Here is a 14,817-nt window from a genome sequence, read left to right as displayed (position 1 = left end):
AATCTATATTTTATTTGGTCCTGTTCTTTTCCATATTTTTCTGTTTTATTATACAGCATATTTTCTTATGGGATGAGAAATGTAAACCGACAACCAAAGGTTATATCCAGAGAACTGCAGGTAACACAAATGGCTAGAGCAGAGTCAATGTGATGAAATCATACAGGAGAGGTGGGGAAGATAAGGAAAGGCTGGATAAACAGTGGGTATTGGGCTAAGGATTTGGACTTTGTTTAGCAGGTAATACATAGCCATTAAAGGTTTGTATATAAGAAATGCTCAGCACTAAACTGCTGGAATGTTGGAAGATTATTCTGGTAGCAGGTATAAAATTACTTGGAGTCAAGGGGTAGGGAGTGGAGAAATAGGAGACAAGGAGATCATACGGAATGTTTATTGCTGTGGTAATGAGGGCATAAGTTAGTGTAGTAGAGCTAAAAAAAAAAAAAGGAGGAATCAATGGAAAGACATTACTACTAAACTTTAACCAACTGAGTTAACTTTATTACTGATAACAGAACTATTAGCTGCCCCCAGTCAAGAGATGTTAGACTTTAAAAGTTCTACTAAATTTGATTTGATGGAAACTGGATGAAAATGTAGTAAACACAGAAAAATTCTCTCTCCCTGTTAGAAGTATAAACAATTCTAGTCTTGCTTCCTACTTTCTTCTCTCCTGAGTAAATTCTTCCAAAAATTTCAGGTAACTCAAACTTCTTAAAGAGTGAAAGTCTGGCAGTGCCTACCAGTCAGTTCTACTCTCATCATTGCCTCCACTCCCCACAACTTCCAGCCCCAATATGGTCTTCAATATGTTAAAATCAAGAAGAAATAGAAATTTATGCAAAATAGGTTGGGGAAGGCAAATTATCCCAAGTTAAACACAGTCCCTTTTCTTTTTTTCCAAAGGGAATGGTTGCTGATGCTCTGAGGAGTTAACTTATAATAACACATGCCAGGAAGATGATGTCAGGGAAGGCGTGGTTAGGTTCTTTACAAGTCTGAAATTCCTTTAGTCCCAAACACTTCCTCTTTCAATCTCACCTATACTCAAATCTCTCTACTGAGGCAACTCTTTCAAAAGTTGAAGGAAGTGTTGAGACCCTAGAACTCTGATCTTTTTTTTTTTTTTTAAGAACAAAGAATAATTGAAGGCCATTAAAATAGATGTGTTTTTTTTTCATGTACCATAATTTTGCAGAATCTCTCTTTGAAATCCACATTTTCCCCCTTCTGTGACTATTTTAATTCCAAAGAAAGGAAAGGATATTCAACACTACATCCTGAGAAAGAATGTGCCTTGATCAGAGATTATATATTTGCTGATTGTATGCCTATATTTACAACAGCCAAAAAAGAATAAGAAAACTATAATCGTCCTGGGCTCCTCAGTTAACAACTTTCCTGATAAAGTATACAAATATGTTTCAAAATAAAACAATCCTACTTTTCTTTCTTGCCATATCGCAGGGCTTGCAGAATCTTAGTTCCCTGACCAGGGACTGAACCCCTGGCCATGGCAGTGAAAGCGCCGAGTCCTAACCACTGGACTGCCAGGGAAGTCCCCAGACAATCCAACTTTTTATTTTTGTTATTATTATTATTTTTTTTTTGCGGTACACGGGCCTCTCACTGTTGTGGCCTCTCCCGTTGCGGAGCACCGGCTCCGGACGCGCAGGCTCAGCGGCCATGGCTCACGGGCCTAGCCGCTCCGCGGCATGTGGGATCTTCCCGGACCGGGGCACGAACCCGTGTCCCCTGCATTGGCAGGCGGACTCTCAACCACTGCACCACCAGGGAAGCCCCAATCCTACTTTTTAAAGACAAGTAGGACTTCCTTGGTGGCGCAGTGGTTAAGAATCTGCCTATCAATGCAGGGGACACGGGTTCAAGCCCTGGTCCTGAAAGATCCCACATGCCGCAGGGCAACTAAACCCGTGTGCCACAACTATTTAAGCCCGCGGGCCTAGAGCCCGTGCTCCACAACAAGAGAAGCCACCTCAGTGAGAAGCTTGTGCACACAACCAAGAGTAGCCCCTGCTCTCTGCAACTAGAAAAAGCCTGAGCACAGCAACGAAGACCCAATGCAGACATAAATAAATAAATAAATAATAAAGACAAGTAAATAAAACTAATGAAGTCACAACAGTAATGTACAAATGTCTTTTCAAACTGAGCTCACTGGAAATTATTTTTATTCCACCAACCAGAAGTGATGACTACAGTAAATTATGATGTAAAAATGTTCCTTAAAGAAGGCAGATCTCTGCAAATCTATTATTTCCAGATTCTGGTATAACAAAATGATGGACAATAAAAGCACATATTTATGTGTACTTTTTCAGAAGTTAAGAATTTTGTTTTTTATTTCAGTTTTTTAAATGTTCCAGACAGGTCTAAGAACTTTTTTCCATAGACTTGTCCTACTTGAGAAACTGAGCAAATAAGCCAATGTCAAAATTAAAACTTTACTTTGTCATAGAAAAAAGTCTGGTAGAATAGATAGAGCAAACTGCTACTAGTTATTTCCCTTAAGGAGTGGGATTTAGGTAAGGAACTTCAGGACATAAAGGGAAGACCTGACTTCTTATTTTACATGCCTCTTTATGCTTAAATTTTAAAAGTAGACATGTCTTACATTTATTACTATAAACTAATAAGTTATTTAAAAAATTTAATTTTCAGTATAAAAATGGACAAATTACATGAGCAAATTCACTTGAAACATTCTTTCCAAAAAATGAATGAACACATTAGGCCATACATATAAACAAAAAGACAAAGAGCAGTGTAGTAATCAATTAGTTTAAATATACCCAACACCCACAAACACAAGGAGTCATCAATATAGTCACAAAGTGATGTCATCATAGCAGTGACCTGTAAGAACTCAAAGAATACTTGACAAATACACTAGTAAGTATGTATCTACCCTTACCCCAGGTTTCCTAATGTGTTTCTCAAACCTTACAAGTTATCAGAAAGAGATATGAGATTTGAATCCCGGTCCGCAATCATACCTCTTGTCCCCTACACTATCCTAGATTTAGAAGCTGGTTAAATGTTTCCTATACAACAAGCGGGAAAGGGAGTGGAGAGCTAAGAAAAGAGAATATTTTAGATAGCATCAAATACATGAAGCCGCTAATAGGGAAAAAAACAATTTCTGGAATTCATTTTACTGTATTTTAATGGGTAACCTGATAGACTTGGAGGGAAAAAATTAGGAAGGAGATTTCATACAGTAGTATACAAGATATGAAAAGAATAAAGACAGATTAGATATCTATCAAAATCATATTGATTTATGTGTGTGTGTCTGTACATATATATACATATAAAATTGATAACAAATATGAACCCATATTTCTTAAGGATGTAACAGAATGAATACCACATAAACTAACACCCATAAACTAACACCCATAAACTAACACTAGGTGTTTTGGGTCTAAACATTTACCAATGCCTTGATCAGATACTTTGTTCACCTATAACAGTCTCCCTAGGTGTGTAAGAAAGCATCAGGAATTCTTACCCACTGTCCAACAATCCATCAAATGAGTAAAAGATCCTTAAATGTCTAAGGCACCTTTTTTCTTCAAAGAACAGCTATAGGGCTTCCCTGGTGGCTCAGTGGTTGAGAGTCTGCCTGCCGATGCAGGGGACACGGGTTCGTGCCCCAGTCCGGGAGAATCCCGTGTGCCGCGGAGCGGCTGGGCCCGTGAGCCATGGCCGCTGAGCCTGTGCGTCCGGAGCCTGTGCTCCGCAATGGGAGAGGCCACAACAGTGGGAGGCCCGCGTACCGCAAAAAAAAAAAAAAAAAAAGAACAGCTATAAAATCAAGAGACGGGGTAAATGGTCTTTCTGCTACAGCATACAGTTCCTCCTAATCAGCACGGTGTGCACTGAAATGCCAAGAAACTGCCCAAGATATTCCCTGGCAATTGTGTGGATGACTGTACACCTCTCCCCAGACTGCCCCTGTGCCCAAGCACAGACTCCAAATATCCCTGCTGAGCCTGGCTATCTGCAGAGCAGAAAGGCCCAGCTCAGCAGCAGATCCCAAAGAATCACAGAACTTTCTGCCTTAATTCCCAAGGTACGTCTTCTCTTAAAACTCCTTCCCTACAGGCTGGGTGGGGTAGGGTCTTTATCAAAGCTAGAAGAGTAGACTCAGTCCTCAGATGAAGCTGTTGTGATTTCACTGACTGTATTCAGCTACCTGATAATGCTGGAGGAATGGTAGGAAGGAAGGTGGGCTGGGGGGAGAATGCAAACAGTTAACCAAAATGACAAAATAACCTTGGAGGTGGTAGGCTGGGGGCCAGGGTTTGAGGTGACATATTTTCCCTGTGAAAATTGGATACATCAGCAGGAAGTCAAACTAACTTCCTTTCACAAAGATACAAACTTGCAAAGCTTAATTTGTTTTTAATTCCACTGCCTTCAGGCCTCACATCAGGGACTATAAATTCCTAAAACTTCAGAATCAGGTGAGAAAAGATGCCAAAAAGTGATGGAAAAAGAGAGGCGCTGAGAGGAGAGGAATCCCGTTCCCCTCTTAAGGAGAATGTTAAAGCCAAGGGCACTCCCGATCCCCAGAAAAGGAAGTAGCTGGATTCCAAAAAAGCACTTTTCCCTACCTTCTTGTTGTTTTTGTTATAGCCAAAAGTCGAAATCCCAGGCCTGGAAGTCACTGATAGCAGCATTTTCTCTTTAATGTTAGGAAGCTAAGAGACAGAAGAGGGGAAGAAGGAGAGGGAAAGGGAGAGGAAAGAGAGAGAGGGAGAGGGAGGGAAGGAGGGAGGGAGGAAGAGAAGGGAGAGGGAGAAAGGAGGGGGAGGAGAAAGGGGGAGAGAAGGAGGGGGGGAGTAAAGAATGAGCTAGGGCTGCTTGTTTACGTCACTGATAGAACTTAACCCCGAGTCTGAGTGAGGCTCTTCCACTGGGTCCTAATGCCCAAGATGTTTTTTTGGTTTTTTGGTTTTTTGTTTTCCCCCACAGGCTTAGCAGTTAAAGCAAAAGAAAAGTTCTTAGGTCTACCCCTTTCAACTCCATCACCTTTCCTATATGAACAAGTTCAGAATCCCATGAAAAAATGAGGATATTTTCTCCTTAGATCTCAGCTATAAGAAGACTCCAATCTTGATTTTAAAGGGGCCACTGGGACACTGCTTTGGAGAACATGTGAAGAAAATCACAGTACTGAAAAAGAATATGTGAGGTGAGCTCAGGACTTACCCCCCACTTTATATTTAGAGCGACCTTAACACACAAAGAAAGAACAAACAGAAGAGCTCACCAAAGAGCAGAGACAAGCAAAACAGAGGATGGGAAATAACTAGTTTCAGATCCTTGGATAGTTTTACTCCTCTTAGGTTATGCTGATGGGCTGATGCCTCTTAATCCTTTTCAGATTCTCCCAGCTATGACTTAATACTTGAGAAGGAATTTTCAAACTGGACTATGTCATGAAACTTGGTGCCTAGTGCTTTCTTTTTTCTTTCCCCCAGCTTTATTGAGATATAATTGCCTAGTGATTTCTTCAATTGTAAGCTATCTTATTTGAATCTTTATCCCACTATTTCCTAGTCTTCAAGGTCTATGAAGCTGAACAATTAGTTACTCACCCAACCTGAAATTTATGCCCAAGCTGAAGTTCACAGAGTTGGGATGTCTGCTTCAAGCTGTCTGTGAACTGTAGAAAAAAATAAATAACTATTTTAAAAACATATGCTTCACAGAGAAGAAAAATACAAAGTTCTTAGGAAAGAAGAACATTAATTTAGAGTCAAGAATTGAACACAGTTGCAACACTCACCTCTAATACTTTCAAAGGAATGTCCTGTAGAAGGTACCTTAACAATAAAAGAAACTTGTTGGAAAACAAAAATTTAAGAATGATACCCAGTAATTTACCAATCTAGTCCAAGTAGAACAGGGATATAGAATGAAAGCCTTCAAATCACTTCTTAAGGCCCCCTCACAGCCATAGTGGATATTCTAAGTAATAAATTAACCCTGTCTGCTTTGCCACAGAAAACATTAAGCTCAAACCATCCCTTAAATGAAGTTCCAGTCTCTATTCTAGTTTTCCTGTCACCTTTTTGCTATAATAATGGGACAGACAGTACCAACAGTCTGCAGAGTAAATACACACATACCATACCCCCAACCTCTAACTTTCATTTCCAATAGGACAGGAAATTCCTGCTCAGCTCAAGGGACACAGGAAGGGTGGGAACAGCCTCAATGTGGGAACTGCAACTGAGATTGGAAGCACAGCAGCCAAACGCAGTCAATAAATCAATAAAGGCATCTCTCAGTGATACCATATTTTTTTAAAGTCCCTTTTCTGCCCTCAGAGATTCTCATTCATGATATGCCAAGTTATCATTGCCATTTAGGTCCTTGGTTGATGTCTCCTCCCTTAGCCTAACAATGTGGTAAAAACCCTTCATTTTTAAAGCCTGATTTATAATGGGATTTATAATAGCAGTCAATCTAATTTAATTTTTTAAAACTTCTAATATTCTCAACGTGTTGTGTTCTCTTACTGCATTCCTTAATGCTCAATGATATCTTAGAATTTAAAATAGTTAAAACCGTAAGTTTTAGAGAGAAGCAGACATGAGTTCAAATCCTGACACCACTGTTAGTTACTGTTTATGTAACTTTAGGCCAAGTTACTTAACATCTCTAATTTACTCATTTCCAAAATGGAGATAATACCTACTTCATTTGCCTTTGGAATCAAATCTAAGTTCTGGTTTGGTCCTGTCACTCACAAGCTGAACCTTCTCTCCTCTGTAAAATATACAAAATAAATAGTCTCTGCTTCCTAAATTGTAGTGAAATGAAATAAGGCAATGTATATAAAACCCTTAGGCAGGTATCTGGCACTTGGTACACATTCAACAGATGTTAGCTCTATTTTGATTAATTACCCTACTGTCTCCCAGTGTATCCCTCTGGGTATTGTATAACCCAGATTTTATGATCTGAAGTGAACATTTCCAAAAACTAGTATCTTAGTTACATTCAAAAGATCATACTAGGACTAGGCAGGCTAAACTATATAAGTGGAAGTACTGAATAAGAAATTTCAGGAATCATCCAATCCAATTTCATTTCTCTGCCTTCTAGAAGCAAACAATCTGATTATTTGGAAATTCTTTTCATAACTCCCAATCTCTTGGAAATTGGTGGATCGTCTCTTATCTCTAGGAAAAAAAGGAAACAAAATAGTACAGAATCAAAGTACACTAGACAAGACATCCCAGCTCCCATTTCTCTAGAGTTCTACTACTCTAAGAAATTGAAATAGATTTAGAAAAAGTAGAAAGTATCAGAAGAGAGATAAAGAAGGATCCAATTGGGACTTCCCTGGTGGCGCAGTGGTTAAGAATTCGCCTGCCAATGCAGAGAACATGAGTTCGAGCCCTGGTCCGGGAAGATCCCACATGCCGTGGAGCAACTAAGCTCGCGTGCCACAACTACTGAGCCTGTGCTCTAGAGCCCGCGAGGCACAACTACTGAGCCCATGTGCCACAACTACTGAAGCTCGCATGCCTAGAGCCCGTGCCCCACAACAAGAGAAGCCACTGCAATGAGAAGCCCGCGCACCACAACGAAGAGTAGCCCCGCTCGCCGCAACTAGAGAAAGCCCGCGCGCAGCAACGAAGACCCAACGCAGCCATAAATAAATAAATAAATTTATTAAAAAAAAAAAAGAAGGATCCAATTAAATAAATTCTATTTTATAAATTCTATATAAATAAATTCCATATGTATTTACTAATACAAAAACCTGTATGTTTATACTCTGATTATAAGTTTAGGGCCATAAAAGTAAAATGACCCAGATTGGTGAACTGATGTCAAAGGTCAATTATGTCAAAGAGCACCAACAGGACTGGAAACTACATCCTTTACTCTGGTAAGTATATTTTTAAAGGAGGCGATGGAATCTTGTGGAAGTGACAGAGAAGGTAATGGAGTTCTGTGGTTATATTCAGGAAGTATATGAGAAGAGGAAGAATCCTATTTCTTCCAGTGTGTTTACTTTGATCACCACCCCCCATCTGCTTTGCCCATTATATTGCTTACATTTTTCCAGATTTAGTCAATGCCTCTCAAATTCTTGGTTCTCTTGAGCCCAGCACCCAAAAGTTGTTTTGAGGGGAAAAAGTAAAATAAGTTATTTGGAACATCTCTTGGACGGAGACATTTATACCTCGGATTCAATATAGACTGGTTTGTGATTTCTCCAGAAAAACTGTAACAGGGAAGAACAAATCTGACTCCATGTTGGACCTGTTTCTTTTACTTTAACCTTTGTATTCTATTGCTTTTGCTACAAGTTAAGAATGTTGCCTATAGCCTGAAATATACAGGATAGCCCATTCTCAAGGCTCTGACCTTTAAAGGTATAAAACTTTTCCATTCCTACAGAGATAAAAAGTTGCAGAACAGAGAATAACATTTGTCATGCTGGAGGTTTACAGGAACAATATGACCTGACCTACCTGGACAGATGCAAGAACAAAGGATTCTGACACGAAGAAGTTTGCAGCAACCAACCACACCCCCTCCCCTTTTAGTAAAAAAGAAGCCTAAATTCCAACTTGGGTAAGATGGTTCTTTAGGACACTAGTCCACCACTTCTCGGTCTGCTGGCTTTCCAAATAAAGTCACTATTCCTTGCCTCAACAACTTGTCTCTCAGTTTACTGGCCTGTCCTTCGGCAAGCAGCACAAGCTTGGACTTGGTAACAAAACACTTTTAAGTATGTGTCTCAGGTAGAGAGCAGTTGGGGTCAGATCAACCCTGACTTGTATGTTGAAAGATGACTGCATGCAACTATTGGGCCCTCCACATCAGAGTGGAGAACTCAAAGAATGTATTACCTGCAGATATGCCAGACCCTAGCTGTAGGACTAGAGCCAGGCTGATGTAGCACATGTGTCTGCCAGCAGTGAGACAGGACCAAGTTTGTTAGTGGAGCTCTGAATATGGTTCAGAGACCTGAATAAATATATTAGGGCCAAGGGTTTTTTTTTCCCCAGCTATTCATATTCTCTGTGGGGATTTCCCTGGCAGTCCAGTGGTTAAGACTCCACGCTCCCACTGCAGGGCATGCGGGTTTGATCCCTGGTCAGGGAACTAAGATCGTGGCCAAAAAATATACATATATATATTTCAAATAAATATATAATATAAATTTATATTTATATAAATATATGTTTAAAATATATATATATATATATATATTCTCTGTGGATTATCTTTCCTCCCACTGATTAACTTTTGTGCCCAAAAGTCTAGGTCATGAAAAAAAGACCAAAAAGTTCAATTTATTTAATGGTAAAGAGATGAGGTAATGCCTTAAGAAGAAGTGAAAAAAAAAAGTTTAACACATCAGCTTCCTTAAGTAGGAAAATTTAAGGATCTGAATCAAACAACTAGAAAAGCTTAGCCTTGTCCCCTTCGAATATAGGATGGAATGACAAAATTGGTCTAAAACTAGAAACTGGGAAAGTTTGGCCTCTCGACTCCTTGACTTAACTCATTGGAAAACAGGGGAAAAGACAGGCAACTCTGAAGAATTATTTATCTCATACCCTGGATATCAGTGCTAATAGTATATTCTTCTCTTCTATAACAACAGATATTTCTGGCCAAAACTTACTACAGAGAATATCCTAACAAAATTTTCAAGTAGACTTTTCCTTTGCCACACACTAAAGAAATACAGGAATCAAATCTTCTAGAATCACTGGACCAGAAAATTAGTATAATGTAGAAAGAAAAGACTAGACTGGTTTCTATGCATACCCAGCAATGGACTGCATTGATGGGTAATATTATAGTCTCCAAATGTATGTTTCCTTTACACTTGAGACATTTATTTTGTTTGGCTTCAGCTATCCCTAAAATAAATAGCTCAGATGATCCCCATAAGCGTCCACAACTGAATTGAACAATTAGAACCAAATGAAATGGCTGCTTATGTAGGTTAAATATAAATCTTTTCAAATAGTCAAATACTGGTAATTTCATATGGTTAAATCTAACACTGCAAGAAGGGTGAGACTGTGGAGATGATAATGAGTCAGAATACTGATGAATTGGATAGTTCCTTTCCTTTGTCCTCTCTCATTTTCAGATTGAAAATAAAAAAACCCGGAAAGGTAAACTCACTTGCATAAGGTCATAGGGGTCAAATATCTGACACCAGAATCCAGACTTTCTGTCTCAATTCAACATTGTTCCCATACCAATCTGATTTGACTGTAAAATTTAGAATTCTGACATATATATCTTTCGGGGTCAGAAATAATCCTAGGATTTCAGAGGTGAAAGTTCAACCATTTTCCTCAAATCAGCTTTTTATCTTAAGTGTTAAAGCAGTGATACCTAATATTTTGGCCTATTCTTTTTTTTTTTTTTTTTTTTGCGGTACGCGGGCCTCTCTCAATGTTGTGGCCTCTCCCGTTGTGGAGCACAGGCTCCGCACGCGCAGGCTCAGAGGCCATGGCTCACAGACCCAGCCTCTCCGCGGCATGCGGGATCTTCCCCGACCGGGGCACGAACCCGCGTCCCCTGCATCGGTAGGCGGACTCTCAACCACTGCACCACCAGGGAATCCCCAATTTCTTTTAAGTATCTCCAATGGGAAAGTGAATCTCAATGAACATTAAGAAAACACTGCCACCGCCTGGATAATATAGGTCATGCACCCTTTAGCAAATACCAGGAAGAGAAAGCACAGAATTTGTATATAGGTAGATCAGAACTTTGAAATTTAAACCCAGCTCTATCATTTGCTGTGTAAAATTGGAAAATCTCAATCTTTTAAAACATCAGTTTCCCCTTCTACAAAATGGGCATAGTATCTGTTCTATTTCTCAGGGATAATCATGACAGTCAAATTAGATAATGACTGTAAAAGTACTTTATTGATTACAAAGCATTTTCCAAGTGTGAGACCACAGGTGATATTTACTATGCCATGTTGAGTATAACAAATCCATCTTTTTTTTACTGAATATTTTATTAACATAATAGTTGTCTAAACAAATCCATCTTATTCCTTACCGCAAATCTAAGTAAATAACCTTCAGCTTGAGAATCAGAGCCAACTCATAAACTTTTAGATGCCTAATGGCAAATTTCTTTCTTTATATGTTAATGTGGACTCACTATCATTAACTTATTGAAATGTGTTGTTGAACAGAAAAATATGTTAAAATTAAAACTACTTGGAGATACCATTCCTCACCTACCAGACTGGCAAAAATCCAAAAGCTTGACAACAAACTGAGTAGTCAAACAAGTGGGAGAGACTGTAGTAAAAAGGCTGTCATATATTGTTTGTGGAAATAGAGAATAGCATAACTCCTTTTGCACTATTTAGCAAAATTACATATCCTTTTACCCTTCAACCTAACAGTTCTACTTCTAGGAATATATTCCAAAGATATAATGGCAAAAATAAGAGAAAACAATATGTACAATGCATATTCAGACCAGTAAGCAAGGAAGCTATCAAAGAATACTGGGGTTGTTTTACTGCACACTTTAAATTCGTAATCTTAAAAAATGAGATTTGAATTTTTATTGAGTACCTTTAAAAAGGTAGCATCAGGGGCTTCCCTGGTGGTGCAGTGGTTGAGAGTCCGCCTGCCGATGCAGGGGACGCGGGTTCGTGCCCCGGTCCGGGAAGATCCCACATGCCGCGGAGCGGCTAGGCCTGTGAGCCATGGCCACTGAGCCTGCACGTCCGGAGCCTGCACGTCCGGAGCCTGTGCTGTGCAACGGGAAAGGCTGCAACAGTGAGAGGCCCGTGTATTGCAAAAAAAAAAAAAATTATAAAATTAACATCTGTTATGAATCATATCTAAAACTGGGTATAAACAGAAATTTTATTTCCTGATTTAATTTCAGGGGAACTAATGTTTAGGAAAGCTATTAGGTGAATGTTTATTTATTTATTTATTTTAATACAGCAGGTTCTTATTACTCATCCATTTTATACACATCAGTGTATACGTGTCAATTCCAATCGCCCAATTCATCACACCACCATCCCCACCCACCCCGCGGCTTTCCCACCTTGGTGTCCATACATTTTCCTCTACATCTGTGTCTCAACTTCTGCCCTGCAAACCAGTTCATCTGTACCATTTTTCTAGGTTCCACATATATGCGTTAATATACGATATTTGTTTTTCTCTTTCTGACTTACTTCACTCTGTATGACAGTCTCTAGGTCCATCCACGTCTCAACAAATGATCCAATTTTGTTCCTTTTTATGGATGAGTAATATTCCATTGTATATATGTACCACATCTTCTTTATCCATTTGTCTGTCGATGGGCATTTAGGTTGCTTCCATGACTTGGCTATTGTAAATAGTGCTGCAATGAACATTGGGGTGCATGTGTCTTTTTGAATTATGGTTTTCTCGGGGTATATGCTCAGTAGTGCGATTGCTGGATCACTTGGTAATTCTATTTTTAGCTTTTTAAGCAACCTCCATACTGTTCTCCATAGTGGCTGTATCAATTTACATTCCCACCAACAGCGCAAGAGGGTTCCCTTTTCTCCACACCCTCTCCAGCATTTGTTGTCTGTAGATTTTCTGATGATGCCCATTCTAACTGGTGTGAGGTGATACCTCATTGTAGTTTTGATTTGCATTTCTCTAATAATTAGTGATGTTGAGCAGCTTTTCAAGTGCTTCTTGGCCATCTGTATGTCTTCTTTGGAGAAATGTCTATTTAGGTCTTGTGCCCATTTTTGGATTGGGTTGTTTGTTTCTTTAATATTGAGCTGCATGAGTTGTTTATATATTTTGGAGATTAATCCTTTGTCTGTTGATTCGTTTGCAAATATTTTCTCCCATTCTGAGGGTTGTCTTTTCATCTTGCTTATGGTTTCCTTTGCTGTGTAAAAGCTTTTAAGTTTCATTAGGTCCCATTTGTTTATTTTGGTTTTTATTTCCATTACTCTAGGAGGTGGATCAAAAAAGATCTTGCTGTGATTTATGTCAAAGAGTGTTCTTCCTATGTTTTTCTCTAAGAGTTTTATAGTGTCCGGTCTTACATTTAGGTCTCTAATCCATTTTGAGTTTATTTTTGTGTATGGCGTTAGGGAGTGTTCTAATTTCATTCTTTTACACGTAGCTGTCCAGTTTTCCCAGCACCATTTTTTTTTTTTTTTTGCAGTACGCGGGCCTCCCACTGTTGCGGCCTCTCCCGTTGCAGAGCATAGGCTCCGGACACACAGGCTCAGCGGCCATGGCTCACGGGCCCAGCCACTCCACAGCATGTGGGATCTTCCTGGACCGGGGCACGAACCCGTGTCCCCTGCATCTCAACCACTGCGCCGCCAGAGAAGCCCCCCAGCACCACTTATTGAAGAGACTGTCTTTTCTCCATTGTATATCCTTGCCTCCTTTGTCATAGATTAGTTGACCATAGGTGCGTGGGTTTATCTCTGGGCTTTCTATCTTGTTCCATTGATCTATGTTTCTGTTTTTGTGCCAGTACCATATTCTCTTGATTACTGTAGCTTTGTAGTATAGTCTGAAGTCAGGGAGTCTGATTCCTCCAGCTCCATTTTTTCCCCTCAAGACTGCTTTGGCTATTCGGGGTCTTTTGTGTCTCCATACAAATTTTAAGATTTTTTGTTCCAGTTCCGTAAAAAATGCCATTGGTAATTCGATAGGGGTTGCATTGAATCTGTAGATTGCTTTGGGTACTATAGTCATTTTCACAATATTTATTCTTCCAATCCAAGAACATGGTATATCTCTCCATCTGTTGGTATCATCTTTAATTTCTTTCATCAGTGTCTTATAGTTTTCTGCATACAGGTTTTTTGTCTCCCTAGGTAGGTTTATTCCTAGGTATTTTATTCTTTTTGTTGCAATGGTAAATGGGAGTGTTTCCTTAATTTCTCTTTCAGATTTTTCATCATTAGTGTACAGGAATGCAAGAGATTTCTGTGCATTAATTTTGTATCCTGCAACTTTACCAAATTCATTGATTAGCTCTAGTAGTTTTCTGGTGGCATTTTTAGGATTCTCTATGTATAGTATCACGTCATCTGCAAACAGTGACGATTTTACTTCTTCTTTTCCAATTTGTATTCTTTTTATTTCTTTTTCTTCTCTGATTGCCATGGCTAGGACTTCCAAAACTAAGTTGAATAATAGTGGTGAGAGCGGACATCCTTGTCTTGTTCCTGATCTTAGAGGAAATGCTTTCAGTTTTTCACCATTGTTTGCTGTGGGTTTGTCATGTATGGCCTTTATTATGTTGAGGTAGGTTCCCTCTATGCCCACTTTCTGGAGAGTTTTTATCATAAATGGGTGTCAAATTTTGTCAAAAGCTTTTTCTGCATCTATTGAGATGATCATATGGTTTTTATTCTTCAATTTGTTAATATGGTGTATCACACTGATGATTTGCGTATACTGAAGAATCCTTGCATTCCTGGGATAAATCCCACTTGATCATGGTGTATGACCCTTTTAATGTGCTGTTGGATTCTGTTTGCTAGTATTTTGCTGAGGATTTTTGCATCTATATTCATCAGTGATATTGGTCTGTAATTTTGTTTTTTTGTAGTATCTTTGTCTGGTTTTGGTATCAGGGTGATGGTGGCCTCATAGAATGAGTTTGTGAGTGTTCCTTCCTCTGCAATTTTTTGGAAGAGTTTGAGAAGGATGGGTGTTAGCTCTTCTCTAAATGTTTGATAGAATTCACCTGTGAAGTCATCTGGTCCTGGACTTTTGTTGGAAG

At 39.2% G+C, this 14,817-nt stretch overlaps 1 protein-coding gene across 5 annotated transcripts in view; it reads right to left on the bottom strand.

Annotated features, from left to right (window-relative positions):
• RBMS2 (RNA binding motif single stranded interacting protein 2) overlaps positions 1-5,955 on the bottom strand; it is a 64,462-nt gene extending 58,507 nt beyond the window's left edge. For 3 of the 5 annotated variants that reach the window (XM_029206675.1, XM_029206676.1, XM_029206673.1), the window contains exons 1-2: positions 5,825-5,955; positions 4,647-5,701 (exon numbers count right to left, since the gene is read on the bottom strand). In XM_029206675.1, coding sequence (XP_029062508.1) covers positions 4,647-4,712 — 66 coding nt within the window. In that variant the 5' untranslated portion in view covers positions 4,713-5,701; positions 5,825-5,955. Of the gene's footprint in view, positions 1-4,646; positions 5,702-5,824 lie in introns of those variants that run through there. The other 2 variants (XM_029206674.1, XM_029206677.1) reach the window with 2 other exon arrangements.
• Positions 5,956-14,817: the final 8,862 nt, after the last annotated feature.

This window comes from Monodon monoceros, unplaced genomic scaffold (genome assembly GCF_005190385.1).
Source record: "Monodon monoceros isolate NGI ecotype Baffin Bay Population unplaced genomic scaffold, NGI_Narwhal_1 Super_Scaffold_6, whole genome shotgun sequence".
Classification (NCBI taxonomy): Eukaryota; Metazoa; Chordata; class Mammalia; order Artiodactyla; family Monodontidae; genus Monodon; species Monodon monoceros.
The sequence above is the reverse complement of the archived record's forward strand: the minus strand, read 5'-3'. Positions and strand labels throughout refer to the sequence as shown.